Source organism: Schizosaccharomyces osmophilus, chromosome 3 (assembly GCF_027921745.1).
Source record: "Schizosaccharomyces osmophilus chromosome 3, complete sequence".
Taxonomy (NCBI): domain Eukaryota; kingdom Fungi; phylum Ascomycota; class Schizosaccharomycetes; order Schizosaccharomycetales; family Schizosaccharomycetaceae; genus Schizosaccharomyces; species Schizosaccharomyces osmophilus.
This window is the reverse complement of record NC_079240.1, coordinates 850241-872581: the sequence shown is the minus strand read 5'-3', so window position 1 is coordinate 872581 and position 22341 is coordinate 850241. Positions and strand designations below refer to the sequence as shown.

The window sequence follows — 22341 nt, the reverse complement described above, 5'->3', positions numbered from 1 at the left end:
TGCTCATGACCTACGAATAGTGGAACCATCGAAGGAACAGTGGTTTTCCTTCATTTTAACGGATTTTTTTCTATAAATATTATCTTTTTTTATTGTTTCTTAAAAGACAGTAGCAATCTTATAGGTTTTGGGTCTATGCAAAAACTATGTCTTAAACGTTTCTAAAATATGCTTTCGATTATATAATGCATGTTTATTTACACTCTTAATTTGCAATTATATGTTGGTATCGTTATTCCTTAGCTAGGCTAATCGCTTCAATGCTTGTTTTGTTTTACAGGCTTTCTTACCAATTCTGGGCAACCCGACAAAATAACTCAGAAATTAACGAAAAAGAGCATCAAAAGAACCTATTTTTTTTTCAGCGTTCTTTACCTTTCTTTTCTTTAGCTGAAACACATTCATCATACAAATGTTCCACATCATATATACGCAAATGCTTCGGTATATGTCCTACTTATACCCATCCACAGAAACAATTTACAGACTCTCAAACTTTTGGTATCGATTTGATCTTTTATTTTTTGCAACAAAAAAGTTTAAGTGAATCTTTCTATAAAACTTCATATTCTCAATGTCATCGTCTCAGAAGGGAAATCTTTTGACTCGTGTCAAGCGTATTATACCACCATTGTCTGGATCAGCGCATAAGGGACAGGCTGGCCGAGTGGGTATTTTTGGCGGTTGCCAGCATTATACTGGAGCTCCTTACTATTCTTCTATGAGTTCTATGCTCTTTGGCACTGACCAAAGCCATATCTTCTGTGAAAAGAATGCTGCAAACGTTATAAAAAGCTATTCTCCTGACCTAATTGTACATCCTTTCTTACGAGAAAAGGAAAACAAAAACCCTGGTGACTCTATTGATGGTATCATGGAACTTGTCAAGCCTATGATGGAACGATTGCATGCCATCGTTATCGGTCCAGGCTTGGGCCGTGATGAATGGATGCTAGAGACTCTTGCCAGAGTTATTCAGTATGCTCGGGAAAAGGAAATGCCTATGGTAATTGATGCAGATGGTCTCTTCTTAGTTCAACAGCGCCCTGAACTAGTGAGCGGATATCATAATGTGGTATTGACGCCTAATGTCGTGGAGTTTAAACGTCTTTGTGACAAAGTAAATGTTCAAAGCGAAGGCTCTGATGCCTGCCAAAAGCTGGCCAAAAAGTTGAATCTTTTGATTGTCCAAAAAGGTAAAGAAGATATAATTTCGGATGGGGGTACAATCTACGCTTGCTCTGTTCCCGGAGGATTAAAACGATGTGGTGGTCAAGGCGATATCCTTACTGGTATTCTTGTTACTTTCCTTGCTTGGCGAAAGGCTTACTTGGGTAAACAGTGGGATATTGAAGGCGACATGGATGCTAAGGAATGCTTGTTTTTGGCAGCATATGGAGCTTGTGCCACTACTAGATGGTGCAGCCGTGTATCGTTCAAAGAATCTGGAAGGGCAACACAGTCAAGTGACTTGGTTCGCCATGTTGGTCAAGTTTACAATGCTCTAATGGATGATGAAATTCCATCAAGTGAACAGCCGATTAAGGAATAGATTCGAACGATTGATGAGCATTGCGAGAATTTGAGAGTTGTGAAGTCAATGAATAGCTACGATCTTTAGATGATTATGTAATTTTTCTTTTATGTTTTGATACTACGGATACTTATTTAGAAATATATATTGTATCTATGCATTCATCAAATAAATATGTATGATGTCTTGTTCATTCTCGACTAGTACGTATACTGCTTCATCTTGTGTGTGAAAGAAGGGGTTGATCTTCGATAAAATTTTATGCCAAATACGTTTGTTTATACAGCTATATATAAAAAGGTCGCATATTTGGTAAGTTTTTATTATATTGAGCCATTATGTGCCAAGGATGAATTTATACTTGGAAGGATACCACGGTAGAAATAATACAATAAAAGAAAATGAAACATAAGGAATCGAATAGCACATTACAAACTAGATTTCATGAAAGATCGGTAAACCGTACGTCTTCAGGGCAGAAACTCGATAGGCTTCAACGAAACAAAGTGCCATCAGGTAATTGCAAAATGATTGTCAAGAAATCCAATTATTTTGAAAAAACAGTAACGACAGCAAATACGGCGTAAAATAGAGCAATGGGATAGGCGACAAGGAAGCGCATATTGTTGACTTGGAGAATGGCAACAAACATAGCACTGGCAGCATATGTGCTCCATATAGATGCAAAAGCAGCACAGACATATCCCAGAATTCCGCTTAAACATAGTTAGTACGTGTCCGCCTAAGATAAAAAGAGATATTTTCTACGTACTTAAAAGATATCAAGTTTTTAAAAAAGGCTACTACTACCAAGGGAAGCAAAGAGTATCCCAAGACGCTGACAGTGCGGGTGTAAAATAAGTTCCTCGCAGACATTAAGCGTAAAACGAGATGCAAACTGAGTGAACCGAGTAGAGCTATTCCATAAATATATCCAAAATGGGATCGACCGTGTAAGGAGAGAAAGGTACTGAATAACAAACAGAATAGCACCGGGCCAGCCATATCAGTGTCATCCATTATATGAACATCTACATGTTTGAAGGGATTCAGTACGTGTGTGGTCTAATTTACAGCGTTAGCAGAAAAACTACAATGAAAAAAAAATAGAACAGAAGGTATCTCTGTAGCCAACACAATGGACGTGGATTTCAAATCTGGATATCGTTTCTCAGGCTGGCTTGCATTCAGAGTGTCCGATGGAAAAGCATCATCTCACTTACTTTTTGTTTTATGTGACCGAAATTGATGTCTAATTCCTCAAGCAATGAGGGTTCTCCTGGGTATCCACCGGTAGAAAATGCAGCGAGCCAACCTTGGCTTAGAGGTTCACTTAAAGGCTCATCATAAAACCCAGAAGATCGTGCCTGTGCAGCATAGGAATTTGTTTCGGGAAGAGTCCCTTGGTAATACTGTAAATTTGCTGGATTGTTGTAATAAGCCATGGGTTTTGGTTTCACACATGCATGCTCTGGGTACGTAGTCAATTCTCTTCCCATATGAGTATACAGTAAGGGTTATGCCTATACAGAATCAAGAAAAGTGTGAATATAAACAGTAAAGTAGCACTTAAATGGTAAATAAAGTACTTTCTTTGAATTTATTTCCTCTCAAAGTACCAGCTCTCTTTGTGTACGATTTCAACGCAAAATGAGCAAAATGGTTGAAACCGTAAGAGTAGTCTTAACATAAACTGTTTAAGAGTCTCTATATCCTTCAAAGAAGGGATTAATAGTGTTCTGTGTCATTAAAAAAAAGGAATGATGGCTACCTGGTAACCATTTTTCTTACTAATTTGACCACGCACCTTCTTGGCGTTCCTCATGCGCAAGCCGACTTGAAGCTGCCAATTCAGCTTAATATTAGTAATGTACAAAGTATGTTTGCTTGCAAATTGCACATGAAATATGCATCAAAACAAATATCATACTCCCTTCACATTAACATGATATTTTAACGATAGAAGTTCAGTGTTTTGAAATTATTCAGATTGCTCAAATTGATTCTATTTTATTGCTTCTTTTAAGAAAATATATAATTTCTTCATTCTATTTATTTAGTTTTATTCGCATCTGCTTTCATAACTTGGTTTAGTAAATAAAATATCAACTGGTTTGTTTACATTGTGTTTGAAAAAAAGAACAGAGTATCATTTCATGTGCTGCTTTTGATACCATTACTAATGAAAGTAATGAACGAAATAAAAATTAACCATTCCATGTGCAATTGAAAAAGTTCTCAGACTTCATCGGTTCTGAAGTTTCAACCATTGCAGTCGCTATTTATAACCACCATTTTCAGCATTGCAGCAATTTCCATGTTTTTTAGCTGTCCTCATCTTTCATTATAATTTAAAAAAAAGTTTTATTTTTTACTTCCTTTTTCTTTTATTTTTTGTTGCTTTTAAGTGTTGGGATTTTGGAACAACACGGATTGATTCTGTAGGAAGAAAGTGCATTTCTTACCTTCATCCAGAAACTCTGTGATTCTTTTCAAGCAATAGAATTTTAGTCATCTTTTTCTTCCTTTTCCCCAAAGGATGGAATATGGTCTGGGGTAAACGAAGTACCGTAGGTAAAGAGACGCCAGATCAGAAAAACCAAATAAGCATGGGCTACAAGGCATTTAAACGATGCTTTTCTTGTAACCAATACGTGAAACGTTCGAGAAATGGATCTATGAAGGAGTGGACCTGTCCTCTCTGTGAAGCTCCAAACCACTTTGATGAAAATGGAGAAGTAGTGGACTATCGCCCTCCAACACCGCCTTCGTATGAGACATCTGCTCCTAACTTTCTCTCAAGATCCGTAGAAAGAAAACAAATAAAGAGCCCTTTTTGCGAGAACTGCTTGCGAAACCAGCTGCTCGTGAATCGTATGCTTGCGGATTTTCTACCTGAGCAAAACCATCCTGATTATAAGGCTTATGAAGCTGCCTTTCCTAAATATAAAGAATCTCTAGAAGAAAAATTTCCTATTGTTTGTGATAGTTGCTACGGCCCTGTTCACAAACAATTGGAAACCAATAACTATGAAGCCAAAAATCATGTCTTAGGCCAGTGGCTCGTTCAGTCGAAGGAGAAACTTTATTCGACTCCTTCTTCAAATACTAGCTCCTTTTCCTCTATGATATGGATTTTGAGAGGAATTGGGTTTTTCCTCTTTTATTCACATGCTATAGGCTGGCATCTTTACCATTCTATTATACCCTCTTTTTTTCCACCATTTCTTCAAGAATCGCTGAAGAAGATTTCTAAATTCTTCTTGTTGAATTTAGGTGTGAGCCAAGGTGCAATGATCACTTGGCTGGGATTTTTTGTAATTTTTTGGAATCCTTACTGGCTTGTTCTTTCTCAAGATTCATCTGCTAGTCTTCATGGGAGAGAGCAATACATTCGTTCTCAGTTCATCTCTACTCTAATCCGGCTAGCGTCTGTCTATATTTTGAATCTTTACGAGTTTGCTGTCAAGACTGAATTTTTTCAAGACGCTAATAACGTTCGTTCCACAATCTCTCAAGTTCATACCGTCCTGTTTTTTGTCGTTATATTCTTCTTAATTGTTAGTTTTTCTTGCCTAGATTTTCGCTCTCCTCGAAAAATAAATTTAGCAGATACGGCACATCCAAAAAAGTCAAGGAGAAGCAAGTCTACACTAGCCTCATTGACAAAAAAGTTACGAGGAAGTTCTTTCAGAGCAAAAAAAAAGGATAACAATTCCAAGCCTCCCGTTTTTCCTCAAACAACACCTTTGTCTTCACATTTTCGAAAGTTGTCAGAAATGCCTAAGATCTCACCAATTTCAAATCTTCAAAAAAAGCTCGAGGCTCTTCCAACCTCAAGTCCGTATTCTGCAAAATCTACTCGTTTTCAAAATGTACCTCAGAGTTTCAGAGGAAAGGATTCCATAAAAACGACGCCAACGTTAACCGATCCAAAGCCGGAAATCAACAAAAAGTTAGATCAAAATAAGAAGACAGCACAGTTACAAAAAAACCATGAAGAGGATACGAAATCTGCTCTTTTCAAACGTTCTGGCATAGAAAATCTATTTTCCGAGACGCTGAACCTGACCAATGATTCTGCTGAAGTTTTAGAAGCCAAAACCACAATCCGAAGAAGAAACGGGCTTTTAGCTACAGTACTAAGTATTAGCTTCATTGCATTTCTATGGGCTATACAACGACTTTTTCAATTAAACAGGATGAATTTTGTTTGTTTGCTCCTTGCGGGGCTAAGCTCTTGTTGTATTTATATGTATCGCAATAGCTATGTTTTAGAGGCATAAGGGTTCCGACCTTTCTATATTATATATGAGATGCTTATGAGAACAAGAATATACCGCGGAAAACTCAAAAGTAATTGCCTATAGGTTGATGCTCCTTTCTTTCAAATTTTGTCTCAATCGAACTAAGATTTACTTTAAAAAAAGTAATATTAAGGTTGCTCTAGTCTGCTTTACATGTTCGTTTTTAGTTTTATAATTTATTTATTGTTAATAGATTTGCCATTCATTTTCTGTTACATACTTTTTCATAAACTATTTTTTTGCGAACAGTTAACATTTTTGTCTGTAGCAAACAAGTAACAACAGTAAACAGACCAAGTGACAATATTCGCATACCATACCTATAAGATACTTTCCAACTTACCATCTGCCAATCTCACGGATCACAATTGTCGCAAAGAAACCTCTTTAATTGAAGAGTAAATAGTTTGAATTTCGCAAATATTTACTTTTTGTTACCATGCAACCCATCTCCTTAGCCAAGTACATTCAAAAATCTCCCTTTTTGTATAAGCTTTTGAAGCCTGTTTCTCAAGCTTATATCAACCTTGCTGGTTATCGTAAATTTGGTCTTCGTTACGATGATTTGACTTTAGAAGAAAACGAGGTTGTTGAAAAGGCTTTGAACCGTTTGCCGGAACAAGAATCCTTCGACAGAGTGTACCGTATCCGCCGCGCCATGCAGTTGAGCATCGAAAACAAAATCTTGCCCAAATCTGAATGGACAAAGGGTGAAGAGGACACCCTTTACCTTCGTCCTATCGTCAAGCGTGTCGCGGAGGAGAAGCAAGAACGTGAGGCTTTTGACTCTCTCATTGTCGACAGAACCCCCAAGCAAGCCGCTCCCTCTCATTAATTGGGATGGTTATCAAGAAGTAGGATGCTTTGGTCCAGTAACGCATAAATTCCAACATAAACAGTTAGATGCAGTCGATACCAGAAGGGTTTTTTGCTGCGTTCAGTTCAATGTTTGACTGTTCACGTACTAATATGTCAATGGTTTTCTGAGGTTAAGCGATGCAATTCTGGCTGTCCTACTTCTTACTGTTATCCTTGATGATACAGTATTCAATTTCCTCCCTTCTCTATGTACCAGTCTTCTAACATATTCGTCTTTTGTCCCTATTTGCAGTTAATCCTTTGAATTACTTCACAATTTACAACTACAAAAGTATGGGTTATGCAAAAACCATCTCGGAACTGTTTCGAGAGCTTTCTCATACCTTGCCTTTCTTTGACTGTCATTTGATGATTGTTCTTTTTTAATTAACAGCCCATTTATCCCCTCGAAGTTCATGTGTGTTTCCCATCCAACATTCTAATGTAGCGTCCTCCATTGTATTAGTATAATACCAGTTGTTTAGTAGCAAGGCTCATTCACACAAAAAAATTACATTGTTAAATACTAGAGTTTTCCAATAAAAGTGATTGAGTTAATAAATTCAAGTTAACTACAATCCTTGGTTATACTGTTTTGTTGCGCCAGAGTACGATTTACAGGTTTTCTACAGTCCTTTTAGATTCTTGATTTCTCTTTTTTCTGTAAGTAGAGCATGTTAATTTGACTTTTTTCATTTCGTTTTAACCATTAATAAGTACTGAATCTGATTGATCCAGCATATAAGTTTTCGCTTTTACCCTTTGACTACTCTGAAATAATTCAGGAAATGTTCAGAAACCAGTTGCATTGGATATCCGGTTGATTAGAGACGTATGCCGTTTTCAGGATAATAAGAGAGTCATGAGAGAAATTTTAGACCATCAAAGTTCAGTATGTAAACAAAAATACCAGCTATTGTTCCATCGTTTTGTCAAAGAAGAAAAGCAAATTGACTTGGAGCGGTGCAGTCATAGTAGACAGCATGACCTCTGGAGAAGATTTGTGAAACGTTGGAACGATGGAAAAATGCGCAAACAATGGTATTCCTTAATGCAGGCTCCTATAACACACCACAATGATCAGTCATCGGTGGGACCAAGCAAACCAACAAGCGATGATTTGTACGATCGTCAAGAACTACGGGAGCAGATTCAAGAACAACAAAATTCTTCCAAACGTTATGAAACTAAGGTAAGAGCAAGGCGTGAAACCGAAATGCTCGACGAAATCCTGCCTAAAGAGCCAGCGGGAAGTAAACAAGCGCTGTTGCAAAAAAAGAAGGAAAAACAACACACTCTGAAGCAATACCGTGAACGGTCAGATGAAGAAACGGAATTGAATGAGAATGATTTATTTGGTGAGTCTGACTCTTTTACCAAGCAGATTGAACGAGAGCGTTTAAGAAAAAAAATGCGAGATGAAAAACGACAGGTGCATCACTCCCAGAAAGACGAAGGAATCCTTCAAAAGATGCAGGAACGGAAAGAGAAGGAAAAGAAAACTATAGAAATGTTACGGGAAATGGCTCAGAGCCGCTTCACAAGATCATCTTAGTCGGTTCATATTATTCTGCCTTTATTTACTTGCTAGCAATTCATTGATAAACAAGTATCATTACTTGTGTATTTATAATTTATTCACTATTACTGTAATCATAAGAAATAGATAGAAAAGAAAAATGGGTAAATTAAGAAACATCGAATGCGTTAAAGCATTTGCATTTATGATCTTGTTAAATAATGACTCTCTTAAAATGCATAAAACCAAAATAAATAGCGACTAAATATACAAAGACTGAGTAACCAAACAATTGCACAGCTTTACTATTTTTCATAAGAACAATCCGGCGTGGGCGCTATCTCGAATTTTTGGAATTCAAAACTTCTATCCTGCAAGAAAGATGTGGGTTTTCCAAACAGACGAGGCTTTCCATTATTTTTTTCGCATAACAATAACTGATCGAATAAGGCAATTTTTGGATCATTGCGATCACACTGAGATCGATCGCTCACAAATTCGGAAAATGCTTGAGTATTGCAAAAACTAAAGATCCAATCTCCATGAATTTTGGATGAATGACGTGCAAATTTTTTATAGTTGAATGACTCGTACTTTCTTTGACCAACTTGGTGATTTTCATCTTTTTTCTGAAAGTAGTGTCTATAAGGACCAAGTATTTTCGTAAAAAACTTTAAAAAGGCAGTTGACACCAATTGCCCATTAAAACAAACGGGAGTACAAGGCAAACATACGTATCGAATTGTCCCGACATTAATATGTAAGCCACAGTTGTCACATCGTAAATGAGTTTGTTCTAAGGGAGCACCAGAAACAGCACAGACAACATAAGAACCAACCGTATATAAATCAATGGAAACGTATCGAAGTTTGTGTCCTTCCTTATAAAGAAGATGCTTACTCATTTTCTCGGCAACGTTGTTTATGTAAGGGACGTTCACAGCAGATTTATTTTTTTTAAAAGGCTCTTCATGCTGTCCATCGCAGTACGTATGAGCAGCTGTCATTGAGTTTCTCCGAACGCTTTCAGAAACAGATGAATACGGAAGTTTAGATTCGTGTACCATAGGAGAATCAGACCTGGTCGAAGGTGGAGATGAGAAGTGACGCGAATGCTCAGCTGTTAAGCGCCCATGAGAAGAGATTCTACTCAATGATCTTGTAAGACCGAATTGTTTCGGAATTGTAATGTTTGAATTGTTTTCATGAAATCTTAGGAAACCATTTAATACCGGTGGTACCACATACAAATTTCTGCTAGCCCAAGGATTTCGAGAAAGGAAGGACGGAACATGAAACCTTTCTCGAAACGGAAAACTAGTCGTGGTACTCAAAGGCACCGTTTTATTAGGATAAGTTTCACACACATATTTTGGAACCCCAAAAGGTATATCGTAATGAGAGTGCAGGGGAGCAGCTGTACTCAAGTTCGCATACAATTTATGCCGTAGGGAAGCAGGTAAAGTAACCGGGGTTCCATAAGTTTTCGCCAAATTATTATCCAAATCGCATACAACAAGCGGTATACTATCCGACTGTAAATTTTCCAAAGCTATAGCATCACTGGAAATACCAATGATATAAGAGCAAGGTGCTTCCAGACACGAAATCAACCTCCTCGATAGAACAGGAATGAATAAACCCTGCCATTCTAGTGGATAAAGCAGATGAATAAGAGCGAATGACGCATAGCTAAGCATGCTTATACTTTTAGATAAAAACAAAATTTTCGACTCTAGCAGCGCCGCTTCGAAAAGAGTTAGGATGTTCCGGAAGTCTAAAGCACGAAATAGAGGATACAAATCCACATCACTCCATCCAGGAATTTCATTCAAAGGACTTCGAAAAGCACAGAGTTGGAGAGGTCCAACTTCAACACGAGTTTGAGAAAGTCCTCTGGGCGGTAAAGGTATTTCATCGCATACGTTTTTAATGTAAGCCTCAATAGACATATTTCGTAAGAAAGCAACGTCAGAAGGAGGAATGTAATCAAGCTCATCGACAAGAAGGGATGAGCATAAAACTCGAAGCCAATCACGACAGAAAGACTGCAAGTAAGGCCGTTTAGTTAAAAGGCCATATGCCTTTGGCAACCAAAGATGTTCGCCTTCAGTGAATATATCAGTTAATCCAAAAAGTAAATTTTTCATAGGACGTAACATCTCTTCGTAAAGATGTATATTTTCTTCGTGTGTAGCAAACTGCTCTGAGAAATATGCGTTTAAAAAGGGAGTTTGCTCGGCCTTTCTGCTCATCTCACGTAGTTGCGAAAGATGATCTTTTTCGGCACGCAGCTTAAACAACAAAATATTAGCAACTTCTAAATCTTCTGGTGATGCATAAAGACTTCGCCAAATATCACAAGCCTTTCGTAGGTCCGATTGCATCTCCAAAGGCATCTTTACCCAATTAATCAAGCAAATGCCATAAACCTTGGAGTTGTCCTCACTTGTCAAGCCAAACGTATGGTGCGTTGAAGCAGGACGAGTGCAAGACCGCTTGATAGTTATGTCATTAGGAAACACAAACATTGGGACGTAATTGGGAAACTCGCAACGATAAGACTCTGCATTTTCTTTATCTATATCTTTTGGGGATGGATATCTCTGCAACAAAGAGGGAGGAAAGCATCTTTCTAGAGGGTTTAAAAAAGGAGTAAAAGGAAGGTCTTCTGAATAAGCGTCGTAAGACTTGTAAACGTCGGACAGTGTATAATTCGTGCCTATACTGAAGCGAGTTTGTAAACGATCCTTATTAAGACCAGATAAATTCAGAGAAGGCTTATTCTGAGGGTACAGTTGGGAGACAGAGTTCTTTCGAGATAGACTCGGAGTAGTAACGCTTGAATCAGTTACAGAAGAACTGCTCTTGCTTTTTTCAGCAAGATTTGATACGTTTGGAGAAGAATTGTGATCTAAGGAAGTTCGACAAGGGGATCTTGAAATGGATGGAGAAGTAAACAAGCTTCCAGGATGATTCTCATCTTTGTTTCGAGATGATGATGGCGAAGCACCTGGTGTTTGTTTCAATGAAAGGCGTTTGCTCACATTCATTGCCAAAGCATTGCTTTGCCCTGAGACACCGCTCTCTTCATTCTGTTTATGCACCGCTACCACATCACTGAACGTCTTCCTCGACAATCCTACGAGAAAGAAATGACCTGCAATTGTTTCCATTCCAATGCAATTAAATCATTGTTCCCATTCACAATACGAATTCTCTTTCCTTGTGCAATTCTATTCTATATTAGCCCTATTACAGGCGTTTTCCATTCTACCAGCCCTGTAGGAACAGGTTGAAAACGTATACTTGTGTTCTACTTACTTTGGAGAAAATTCTTGAATTACGAGGTAGAGCGACATTGGTATTCAACAGTTCCTAAAAATTTGAAGTCATCGCAATTTTTTTTAAAACTAACCTTCCAAAAAGTTTCGTTTTATCCTTAAAAGGACTGTATCTTGTAGGCTTTTTGAAAACCTAGCAGCTGTTCAAAAAAATAAAAAAATAATTTATTTATGTTTTAGGGTAACACGTTACTTTAGAAAAGAAGGCGAAATCTTGAAGTTCTGTGAAAAAAAGTGTATGGCAAGGCGAAAAGAAAAACTTAGAATAATTACAACTTCTCTTTGTGTTTATTGAAGCTCAATGAAGACAGTTTCGCTTTTTGACCGTCCAGTAGAGGTAAGTTACTTTGTCCAAGTATGACTCAATGGTTGGCTTTTTTTACCTTGATGCCGAACCCTTCTTATTTTCTCTTTGCTTTTCATCGGCTCAACTACGATTTCTTGATTTCCTTTTCCTTGCTCGTGAACAATACTACGAAATCAATTTCGCGCTTGCTTGTTTCCTGGACAGAAACAAAAATACATAATTCAACCAGCTTTCTTTATTGACCAGTTTTTTTCTCACTAATATCTGTTAGATTCGAGATACTGAAGCAAAAGGTCGAGGTGTGTTTGCCTTAGAACCCTTACCTGCTCATACCTGTATTGAGGTTAGCCCGGTTTTGTTATTTGAAAAGGATCAATATGCTAACCATGGACAATACACTATTTTAAATGAGTATACTTATGTTTGGTCAAACGGCAGACAGGGATTAGCCCTTGGGTTGGGTAGCATGTTTAATCATGATCGGTGTCCTAATGTTTACTGGAAAAAGGACGAACCAAACCGCTGTATATCTTATTTTACTTTGCGAGAGGTATCTCCTTGTGAAGAATTGTGTATATCTTACGGTGAGCATCTATGGTTCGACGATGGCTCAACTTCTGACCATAATCACCATGATCCTTCTGAAGAGGAAAGTAGTTTTCTTCAAAACCTGCTTCTGTAAATAGACAATAGAAAATATATATATATATATATATATATATAAATCAGCTTCACAGATTCAGTGATTGCTCTTCTTACTAGTGTTAGGTTATGTGGAATATCATGGTTTGTTTTAAACTCTTTAAATAGTGTTTATGTCCTTTTAACTTCCCTTTTCTCTTTTCATCATTTGTAATAGACAACTTTATTTAACAAAGGATATTTAATTTTTTATGTATTGTGTTTAGCTTAAAAGATCAAAAGATTCAACTCAATGAAATATATTTAATTTCTCAAACATAACAATAGTCGAATCATAAATAAAACGAATGGAATGTATCAAGCACTACCTAAGGACATGGTTCCTCCATAATTCGAACGTTTATGGCGAACAAATCAATAAGAGTGCTTTTCAGAACAAGCAACTTCAGACGAACGCATAATGACATTAATAAAAAACGAATGACAACTCACCATTGTAAAGCCAAATATATAAAAACACAATATCAAAAATGGAAAAAAACGAGTCCACAATCAAATCAACAAAAGCTTAGTGACTCGAAGTCATGGGATGTTCAAAGATATACGGAGAAGTACTTGGAGCTTGGCTCATGGGCAACCCATTGGCAGATAGAAAACCTGAAATAGAATTATAATTTGGATCCTCCCCCGGGCGAGACCTGTTTAAATGCTCATAGTCACGCCAAGCAACCATCGGGACCTGGTCTTTCTTCAAGTCATGATCGGCCTGTTGGGAATATTCCATTCTATTATTATGTGAATCCGTGTAAGCTTGACAATAGACATCATAACCAGCTCCCCCTGGATGCATACTTAACGAATCTGGACTTCGGTCATCAGAAGAATCATCTTCATCGTAATCATCTTCGTCAGGTTTTGTATCAACCTCTTCAACCGGGTTTGAAATCTCACTCATAGGGGAACGGTCCCAATTGAAATCAATCTTAGGTTTCTCCAAGTGCTGACCTCCCCCACCGGCACCTGCGTCCCTAGCATTTTCTTCGGACTCGCCTGCGTTATTTTCTTGTTTATCCACAGACATGTGATTGAATGAATCGGATAACTGACTGGGGGATAAAGCAATTGATGAATTACTGGTACCGGTTTCCCTACGCAAGGACGAATCAGAAGGAGACGTTGAAGATTCCTGTTCTTGTGATTCCTGCTCTTGTGTTTTTGGACGACGAAAGCGGAAAAGCTTACCAAGCTTTCTACGCAAACGACCAACCAAACTAATAGCAGAAGCAACTTCATCATTGGATACTTCAACACGGCCGCTTGCTTCAGGGTTTGTACCCTTAAACCAATCTTCAAAGTCTGGCATATCACGAATTGTCCATGGGTGACGCTTTACTTCAGCCAACGTTATACGAGTATTCGGGTCTTTGTTAAGCAATCTGTTAAGCAAATCACGACCGTCGTCTCCTATATCGGGGGCATCAGGGATCCGTAAAGGTTCATTAACGATCTTATCAAACAACTCATATTCCATGGACGCTTGAAAAGGGCACCGGCCAAACAAAAGACAGAAAAGGGTGACACCTAAAGCCCACACATCAATAGCTTCGGATATTTTCGGCCTGGGACGGTCTAAATCCGTCCAACATAGCTCAGGAGCAAAAAAGGCCGGCGTACCTACGGTCTTTACGAGTTCAACATCATTTTCTTCATTTAAACCGCTACGTGCTATATAGGAAACTCCAAAATCGGATATTTTAACGCATCCCGAAGAACTCAAAAGAAGGTTGGCAGGCTTAATATCTCGATGGATGATCCCTTGATAGTGAAGGTATTCAAGACCACAGACCACATCACGGAAATACTGGCGAGCCTGTTCGACAGATAAAAGAGGAGACTGATTTTCCGACCACTGAATCTCGCCTCCATTCATACATTCAAGGACCAAATATACTTTTGTAGAATTTGGATCATCAATGACCTCACGCAAACGGACAACGTTCGGATGAATACACTTTTTCAGAATAGCGATTTCGCGACGTACTTTCTCTTTTTGGCTTCCAGAATTAGCACGGCCTAGCTTGGGACGACGCTCCGTTTTGGGGATAATCTTAATAGCTAACAGTTCCTTGGTATTCATTTCACGGCCCAACTTGACCTTTCCGTGCATGCCGCGACCAACTTCGCTGAGAATCTCATAGTCGTTAATGAATTTCCGGCCAGAGAACCGATCAAATCGCTTTTTTATTTTCTTCGTTTCTTTAACTTCACCCCACTCTTGTAAGCGCTTCCATTGGCGTTGGGCTTCTCGGAAATTGTTAGAATATAAACCCTGGTTGTGTCGGCCAGGTTGAAACGTCCAGGAATGGGTTAAAGTACTTCCTCCGGCACCATTTGACCCAGGCGAAATGACATAGTCACCGGCGCTGAAGTTTCGCTTTCGAAAAGAATCCGATTGATCCAACTCCGAAGCTGTTCCATTGAAATCCCCAGGTAAACCGCTAGCCCGCCTTTCTTTCTTTAAATCATTCGTTTCCGGGTGCCACGTATGCTTTCGGAAAAGATTGGTGTTGTTAGGGTTTTGATCGTTATTCGACAATCCCATGAATAAATCTCGCTCCGATCAAAAAGTTAGATTTCTTCAGCTCAAATTAAAATCATGAACTCCGTTTTCTCAAATAAAACAACGCATGCGCTCGAATGAAACTTCTGAGTTTCGACTATTCTTCGTGGTTAATGTTCGCTGAAAAGCCGCTCAACTCAAGCAAACTCTTTTAATTCCTTTTTTCTTCTTTATAAGTAAATAATAAAACACAATTTTCGTGTACTTTGCAAGTTCAAAACCCTCAACGATCAGTTCTCTTGAGAAAATCCGTAGTTGGGGAAGGTCAAGTTCCTCTGTTATGATCAGCTGTTATGAGTAGATGACGCTAAGACTGTTGGAAAAGGTTTGGCAAAGAATAGCCAACATGAAAGTTTACTGTACGTTATTTCAGAATAACAAATAAACAACGTAGTACGTAATTCAATAAACAAAGCATTTTTCTGTCTTGTAAGACTTTAGGAATGACTAGAAGATGATGGACAAGCTATGAGAACCGACTGAGGTTTCTCTTTCGTTACAATTGATATAGCTATCTACACGTACATGAAGTCTATTGCTCATTTGGTTTTGCTAGTAGGCTCATAACAGACAATTGGAAAAAAGAAACTCTATTAAGACCAAAAAAAGGAAATCATGCGACCATCTCTATAGGAGGAACGAACTCCTTGTGCCAAAACCAGAAAAATAAAAGGTATCCATAAAAGATATGAACGAATCATAGGTATTAAAAATTTGACATTATGGACGTCTTTTGACCTTACCGAGAAAGACAAAAGATTGGTGTATTATCAAACTTGATGAGAGACCACTCACAGAACCAAAACCAGGAATTTAAAACTCACAAACTTTTTTTAAAAAACTTCTTACATGGCATTCGGCAATAAATTGCGAGTAGCGTTACGACTTTGTTGAATCATTACAGCATCCATGACAACCAAAGCGGCCATTGTTTCAACAATCGGGATAGCACGAGGAACAACACAAGGGTCGTGACGACCCTTAGCAGCCAAAACACCACCGGATCCATCGTAGCGAGTGGTGGGTTGTTCTTTGCCAATGGTGGCGGGTGATTTAAAGCCAACTGTGAAGTAGATGTTTTCTCCATTGGAGATACCTCCTTGAGTACCGCCGCTGTTGTTGGAGGAAGTACCGAGCTTACCCGTAACTGGGTTACGGACAAAAGGATCATTGTGAGCAGATCCAGGAACCTTGCATCCCTCGCGACCAGAACCAATCTCAAAAGATTTTGTTGCAGGAATACTCATCATGGCATGAGCAAGCTTGGCTTCAATCTTGTCAAAACAAGGCTCACCAAGACCGGTAGGGACATTACGAATGACACAAGTAACTGTACCACCGATGGAATCGTGGTTATCACGAGCACGAGTAATTCGTTCCGACATTCTGTTGGCAGCCTCGGCGTGAGGACAACGAATCGTTGTTTTGTCAACTTCCTCACGAGTAATTTCATCCAAGAACTTCAAGTACTCCGGAGTAACAGGAGAATCATAGTCATCCGTCTCATCGTTAGCTGCAGAGGAACTAGTCTTCGTTTGATGAAGGGGAATGGCAATTTTACCAACGGCCGATACGAAAGCAACAATTTCGATGCCGAAAGCTTCACGTAAATACTTTTCAGCAATGGCGCCGGCGGCAACACGGCCAATGGTCTCTCGAGCACTGGAACGGCCACCTCCGGAAGAAGCCTTAACACCATACTTCTCCAAATAAGTAAAGTCAGCGTGAGAAGGACGAGGATAGTTGTCCATATCTGAGTAATCATGAGGCTTTTGGTCCTGGTTTAATACCATCATACCAACAGGAGTTCCTAGAGTAACGCCAAACTCAGTTCCACTTTGAATGTGAACACGATCTTTCTCATTACGAGGTGTGGTCAAACTCGATTGACCAGGGCGACGGCGAGTAAGTTGAACTTGAACATCTTCTTCTGTAAGATTCATGCCTGGAGGGCATCCTTCCACGATGCAACCAACACTTCTGCAGTGCGATTCACCATAAGTTGTTACTTTAAATAATGTGCCAAAGGAGGACATTCTAAGTGTTTAGTTTTTTTTGTACTAATTAAAGGATCTAACGATCAGCAATTAATCGTTTCCCAATTCCAAGCAAAATTTGGCAAAAGGCAAAAGCCCATTACCTCCCTCTATTGAACACTCCGTTCATTAGTGTAAGATACCGAATTCCTCGCTAAAAGGAATCCTCATTACTAGATGGATATTATTACTCCAGTCGACTAAAGTAAGAAAAGGCAGAAATATGTTGAATTAGAATAGAGTTAGTTGACTTGTTATAAGCAAAGAAAAGATGGAATGTAAGGCTTCCACTGTTAAATAAAAAAGTTGAAATATTACTTATATAAAACTGAGTGATGGTTTGTAAATAAATGAAATAGCAATTCACTCGCAAATGCTAATGCAAAAGGGAATAGTATTAATGAAGCTGAAAGCCAAAGATAAATAATATACATAAATGATTAATTAGTGAATCCTAAATTAAATGATAGATATTAATTTCCAAACCAGTAAAGAGCCTTTACAAAATAACAGTATGTTCCAGCCTTGCCTTTGGCTTAATGAAATGAGTAGAATGACAAAGACGGTTAAACAAAAAAACTCAATCCCATGATTAGCAGGGAATTGAGTAAAAAAATGCATACAACACGACATAAAGTCCGCCCGTACAGAAATGCACAAATAACTTACATAACGGAAAGTATACGCTTGCTTATTAGTAAACAAATAAGTATATATAGGTTAACAACCAGTTTAATCATTTGTCAGCTCAATGTTTTCACGAATGCAATGGCCATGCAAACCCAGAATGAAAGAAGGTGTCATGCTGAAATAATAAGATAGGATTCGTCGTTATTTTCGACCCCAACAGATGCAATGGCAATACGCACGCAACGCACGTTAAATTGACTGGAAAAGCTTGTAACCTTGAACAAAATCGAGAAGAAGAAACAACGTCCGGTAGAGTACTTGGGTTCAACGAGTCGCCCGTCTTTTTTAAAACTTCGCACTTTGCATCACCAATCCACACTTGAACGTCGGTTGCAAATCCAGTACCATACACATAAAGCAAAGACTGCTTATCCGAATACATATATTTAACCGCTGGCATGCTAGGCACTGAGTGTTTGCGATTCTTAAATAACGGCTCATCATAGAAATTGGTGCTATAAGATTGTGTGGATATAATTGACCACATTGCCGACCAGGGTAGAACGGAGTGAGTTGCACTTGTCGGATTTAGTTTGTCGTTAAACTGAAATTCCCCTTCTGTATACCCAACTCCTCCAAAATTCAGTTCATCAATAGATAAAAACCTTTTCGATACCGGACACTGAAATGCTAATTTAGACAAGCAGTTAAAAGACTCATGGGATTTCGCACAAGAAATGGACACTTTCCAGCTTTCCCGTTTCTTCAATATCAAAGGTGGCGATTGCACTCCTGTAATTTGGCTAGCTAAGATTACAAGGGTATCAAAACTCAGAACAACTCGTTGGGTATTAGCCGTAACACTTCCGTTACCTTTTTTGAGCTCATCAACAGACAAAATATAAAATGGCTCCCAAGTATCACTGGTCATGATAAGTCTGCCCTGCTCATTCTCAGCAGTAGTCGGAGTATCAATGTCTGGGAAAAAGTTACCAGAAGCTTTCATACGCGTGCTCTTATCAGACAGTACCTGGGGCAATCTACTGGTACTTAAAAACAAAGCGTTATTATGCTGGGCACGGTAACGATTAAAGAGACTGACACAATCACCGTGACATATACTCATGTCGGAAACCTTGGCAAGAGCGCGTTTTTGACTGGGCTTGGAAATGACACCTAACCGTACTTTGTCAATTCCTAGTTGCTTGCTTTTGGTATCGATTTGAAGTTGAAGTTGGGTAGAACGACCTAGTTTATCATGTTCGCCTGTTCCTGTATAATAAATAGTTTTTAGCATAGTACTTGCCCAAACAGGACTTGATTTTTGACATTGTTCATCGCTTGTGGAAAACTGCTTTTTTGAAGATGAACTCACCTCCTTACCATCAGCATCGTAATACAAAACGGACTTGGAAAGGTTTGCGTCCTCAGCATCTTTCACAATGTTTGACAGAATAACCATTTCATCTGATTCATAGTCGAACCAATTGATTCCCAAGAAGTACAACACAATAGGGGGACATAAATATCGCCGCTCACTACCATAAGATTTTTGACATACAGATGGCATGCATATATTGAAACTGCAAAGACTTTCGTGGTGCTGTAATACATAACGCAGTCTTTGTTCAATGTAGGTATAATAAGAATAGATGGAAGGGGGAATTGAAGACGACACGGACTCACTTGTAGTATTCTTCGGTACTGAGTCTTCAGTCATGCTTTTACTCTTTTTTACAAAAAGCGGCTCCCCATTTTGAAAAAGATACACATCAGATGCCAAAGGCCTGGAAGATACTGCGTCTGTGTGGTTGGTACCATACTGAGTATGCTTTTGGGTTTTTGGGCAATAAGCATTTGAGTCTATTGAAGGAGTGGGCAAACAAGAGGTATCTTGATGAGTCTGATCCGTATAGGGTTGGTAAAACAAGGAATTGGACTCACAGTTTTTCAAATTGATTGACTTGTTTTCTAAATCATTTGGAGCAAACACGTGTGAAGTTTCGGTCTGTACGGGTGGATGAGCCTCAAGAGTTTGCTGAAAGTTATGCTTGGTGGCACAATTGGAAGCGTACTTATAAGAGGCGGCTCGGATACCATCAACTGCGGGGGAATTTATGTCTGTGGAGGAAGTGTTAGCCAAAGACATCGAAGGTGATTGTCTTGGAGATGCATTTCGCTCAGCATAAGCAGATGAGGGACTCGTAAAGTTTTGGGGAGCTGCCAATTCGGGAAGTTGCGAGGAACATGTTGGATAAGCAGAAAAAGAACACGTACTAGCTTCATACGAAACGGTAGGATCTAGAAATGCACAGGCATTTACATTTGAAAAGTCTAGAGAATCTGGATTATGCGAAAGGGGTTGGGAATAAGGTAAGCGACTCGTTTTTGAAAAGTTTAATGCTTCATCCGAGATGGGTTGGGCGGGATACGCAGCCAAGTCGGATGAATTCATAAAGGAAGGATTATATAGCGGGTGATACGGGGTTTCTTGAGAGTGATCATCTTGAGAAGATTGTACTGGCTGGGGAAGAGAGTCATAAACGGATTGAAATGGTAGACTGGGGGCAGGCGACAATACAAAAGGGAAAACATACATGTTGGAAGGATCGCTGAACTCGCCGCCGTTGGGTGTGTCTATCTTCTTCGTGTTTTTGAGCTCGTTGGAAACATCGTCTTGGGTGTTTTGGAAGTACCGTGGGTAAAACGTGGAGGAGGAATCAGAAGTAGTGGAAGGATAATCGGCGGGCATGGTTTGATTGGAAGAAAAATAATCATCCTTTCCAAAAGGAAAAGAATCCAGCGTGGAATGTAAAGAGTTTTGAGAACGAGTTCCGAAGCGAGCAAATAATTCAGTTACATTGTGAGCCTCAGTAGTATACTCTTGAAAATATGATGGGGGCAATTCTTCGAAGAAATGATTGCTAAAACGTCTAGGGTTCATAGATTATTTGGACACCAAAATACAGAGAAGTACCTTTGTACGGTAATCTCCTCTTTACTCTTTTCTTTCTTTTCTTTTTATTATAAAAATAAAATTGCAAAAGTTAAGTCCAAATTTCTTTGCATTCACTAGGCTCTGCTTGTTTCTATTCTCAGATCATTTCTTTCCCTCGAAGAAAGCCAACTGGAACGGTCAAAACTTATTAAGCGACGAATAGATGAAACTTCCAGGAGCCAATTTCAAATATATTATAAATCCATATCCCAGGACCACTCCAGCATACTTTTTGAAAAAAAAAAATAAAAAAAATAAAAAAAGAAATCATACCATCGTCATATAGACACAATTACATTCGTAAAGAGTAAAACTAGACAAACGAAGAAACAATAATATAATCGACAAAACGACCATCGTAGTGAATGGCTCCCATAGAAAATGATTCCACTATGAAATAACGAGCGAAAAGAACTAGAACCTCTTCGTACGCGAAAATTTTTTCTGCAACCTCTTTTTCTTGTATATTCAATCCTTCTTTGTATTTTCCAGACGTATCACTGGTTATGCTTAATAAGCCTTGATATAATGTGATATGATTTATAATAATAGCGACCATACAACGAAAAATAATAGCCGAATCGGCTTTTGTCAACTAAAAAGGTCAATCCAAAAAGCTGGTAGAAGTGATTTTATAGGCCTCTTCCAATGTGGTAAAAGATCTCATTATCTTGCTTATAAAAGCGACAGTGTTTACATCGGCAAATTTCATCGAAACGAAACTGGCAGTACATTTGTACATCACAGGTCTGATCCTGTCTTTGAAAAGTTTCCCTTGTCTTTTATTGTTCCACAGTACTCATCTTAACTTTCTTTAAATTTTTTTTTTTTTTCTGTTTTCTTTCTTTCTTTTTTCGTTCTATTAAAAGCCGATGGGTGAAAACCCATTACCAGGCTCATGAAACGCCCATTCTTTGTCGTTAAAAATGAAAAACTCGTCATCACTGTTCAAGTTTTCTTGTACATCCTTGTCTGTCCTTTCGGGGCATACGCGTCCTGCTGTGGGACGATGGAAGCTCTTCCTCTGTTTCTTCATGGCTTTCATTTTTACCTGTAATGCATTCTATCGCTCTGGTTCACTTTGCGCTTTTTAATTCTCGTTGCCATTCGTAAAAAGGATTAGGATTCTTCTTGTTGTAATTCAGAGATGTGTTTACGGTAATGCAAACCTTCTCCATATTTTATATACCGTGTTTTGTCAATACTCTGTAATCTCGGTCAGCACGGAAATAAGGGAACGCAGGAAACGATCGTATACGGCATTGGAACGCAATTTCTCCTTCCCATCTGATGCAAGGGGAAAATGTAAACAAACAATAGTGTGTTTATGGTAGATCGATTGCTCTTTGAGGGATTGGCGGAGATTAACGAAAATAAGAGTCAACAAACAATTGCAATGGAAAAGTAGGCGCAAATGAATAATGCATATAGTCTATAAAGATACAGCGAAACGAATCGACACATTCTCATTCAACGTTTCCGTATATAACCAGCAGGCTTTCAGTGTTTGTTTATTGTTTACTTTGTCAAACGGCATCCTATAAAA

At 38.6% G+C, this 22341-nt stretch overlaps 11 protein-coding genes across 11 annotated transcripts; 5 read left to right on the top strand and 6 right to left on the bottom strand.

Annotated features, from left to right (window-relative positions):
* Positions 1-574: 574 nt before the first annotated feature.
* nnr2 (NADHX dehydratase Nnr2) lies at positions 575-1552 on the top strand (the record flags this gene model as incomplete). The annotated part of the gene is made up of 1 exon (XM_056183241.1): positions 575-1552. The coding sequence occupies one exon, from the start codon at positions 575-577 to the stop codon at positions 1550-1552; it is 978 nt and encodes a 325-aa protein (XP_056038994.1).
* Positions 1553-2081: 529 nt separating this feature from the next.
* SOMG_04455 (Rab GTPase binding) lies at positions 2082-3033 on the bottom strand (the record flags this gene model as incomplete). Its single annotated transcript, XM_056183240.1, has 3 exons — positions 2082-2250; positions 2307-2599; positions 2758-3033. 3 exons carry the CDS (start codon positions 3031-3033, stop codon positions 2082-2084), a joined length of 738 nt encoding a protein of 245 aa, XP_056039393.1.
* A 1047-nt stretch (positions 3034-4080) lies between these two features.
* Positions 4081-5820, top strand: ima1 (inner nuclear membrane protein Ima1; the record flags this gene model as incomplete). The annotated part of the gene is made up of 1 exon (XM_056183239.1): positions 4081-5820. One exon carries the CDS (start codon positions 4081-4083, stop codon positions 5818-5820), a length of 1740 nt encoding a protein of 579 aa, XP_056039797.1.
* A 460-nt stretch (positions 5821-6280) lies between these two features.
* On the top strand, positions 6281-6676 carry qcr7 (ubiquinol-cytochrome-c reductase complex subunit 6; the record flags this gene model as incomplete). The annotated part of the gene is made up of 1 exon (XM_056183238.1): positions 6281-6676. One exon carries the CDS (start codon positions 6281-6283, stop codon positions 6674-6676), a length of 396 nt encoding a protein of 131 aa, XP_056039005.1.
* Positions 6677-7561: 885 nt separating this feature from the next.
* On the top strand, positions 7562-8254 carry SOMG_04452 (SPCC297.06c-like, conserved protein; the record flags this gene model as incomplete). The annotated part of the gene is made up of 1 exon (XM_056183237.1): positions 7562-8254. One exon carries the CDS (start codon positions 7562-7564, stop codon positions 8252-8254), a length of 693 nt encoding a protein of 230 aa, XP_056039515.1.
* A 269-nt stretch (positions 8255-8523) lies between these two features.
* On the bottom strand, positions 8524-11394 carry SOMG_04451 (Rab GEF, implicated in endosomal transport; the record flags this gene model as incomplete). The annotated part of the gene is made up of 1 exon (XM_056183236.1): positions 8524-11394. The coding sequence occupies one exon, from the start codon at positions 11392-11394 to the stop codon at positions 8524-8526; it is 2871 nt and encodes a 956-aa protein (XP_056039517.1).
* Positions 11395-11863: 469 nt separating this feature from the next.
* set7 (histone lysine H3-K37 methyltransferase Set7) lies at positions 11864-12551 on the top strand (the record flags this gene model as incomplete). The annotated part of the gene is made up of 2 exons (XM_056183235.1): positions 11864-11899; positions 12141-12551. The coding sequence occupies 2 exons, from the start codon at positions 11864-11866 to the stop codon at positions 12549-12551; spliced, it is 447 nt and encodes a 148-aa protein (XP_056039007.1).
* Positions 12552-13079: 528 nt separating this feature from the next.
* ssp1 (calcium/calmodulin-dependent (CaMKK) protein kinase Ssp1) lies at positions 13080-15113 on the bottom strand (the record flags this gene model as incomplete). Its single annotated transcript, XM_056183234.1, has 1 exon — positions 13080-15113. The coding sequence occupies one exon, from the start codon at positions 15111-15113 to the stop codon at positions 13080-13082; it is 2034 nt and encodes a 677-aa protein (XP_056039690.1).
* Positions 15114-15976: 863 nt separating this feature from the next.
* Positions 15977-17167, bottom strand: aro2 (chorismate synthase Aro2; the record flags this gene model as incomplete). Its single annotated transcript, XM_056183233.1, has 1 exon — positions 15977-17167. One exon carries the CDS (start codon positions 17165-17167, stop codon positions 15977-15979), a length of 1191 nt encoding a protein of 396 aa, XP_056039535.1.
* A 757-nt stretch (positions 17168-17924) lies between these two features.
* cbf12 (DNA-binding transcription factor, CBF1/Su(H)/LAG-1 family Cbf12) lies at positions 17925-20741 on the bottom strand (the record flags this gene model as incomplete). Its single annotated transcript, XM_056183232.1, has 1 exon — positions 17925-20741. The coding sequence occupies one exon, from the start codon at positions 20739-20741 to the stop codon at positions 17925-17927; it is 2817 nt and encodes a 938-aa protein (XP_056039611.1).
* Positions 20742-21577: 836 nt separating this feature from the next.
* On the bottom strand, positions 21578-21840 carry SOMG_04446 (uncharacterized protein; the record flags this gene model as incomplete). Its single annotated transcript, XM_056183231.1, has 2 exons — positions 21578-21603; positions 21687-21840. The coding sequence occupies 2 exons, from the start codon at positions 21838-21840 to the stop codon at positions 21578-21580; spliced, it is 180 nt and encodes a 59-aa protein (XP_056039396.1).
* Between the last annotated feature and the right edge of the window lie 501 nt (positions 21841-22341).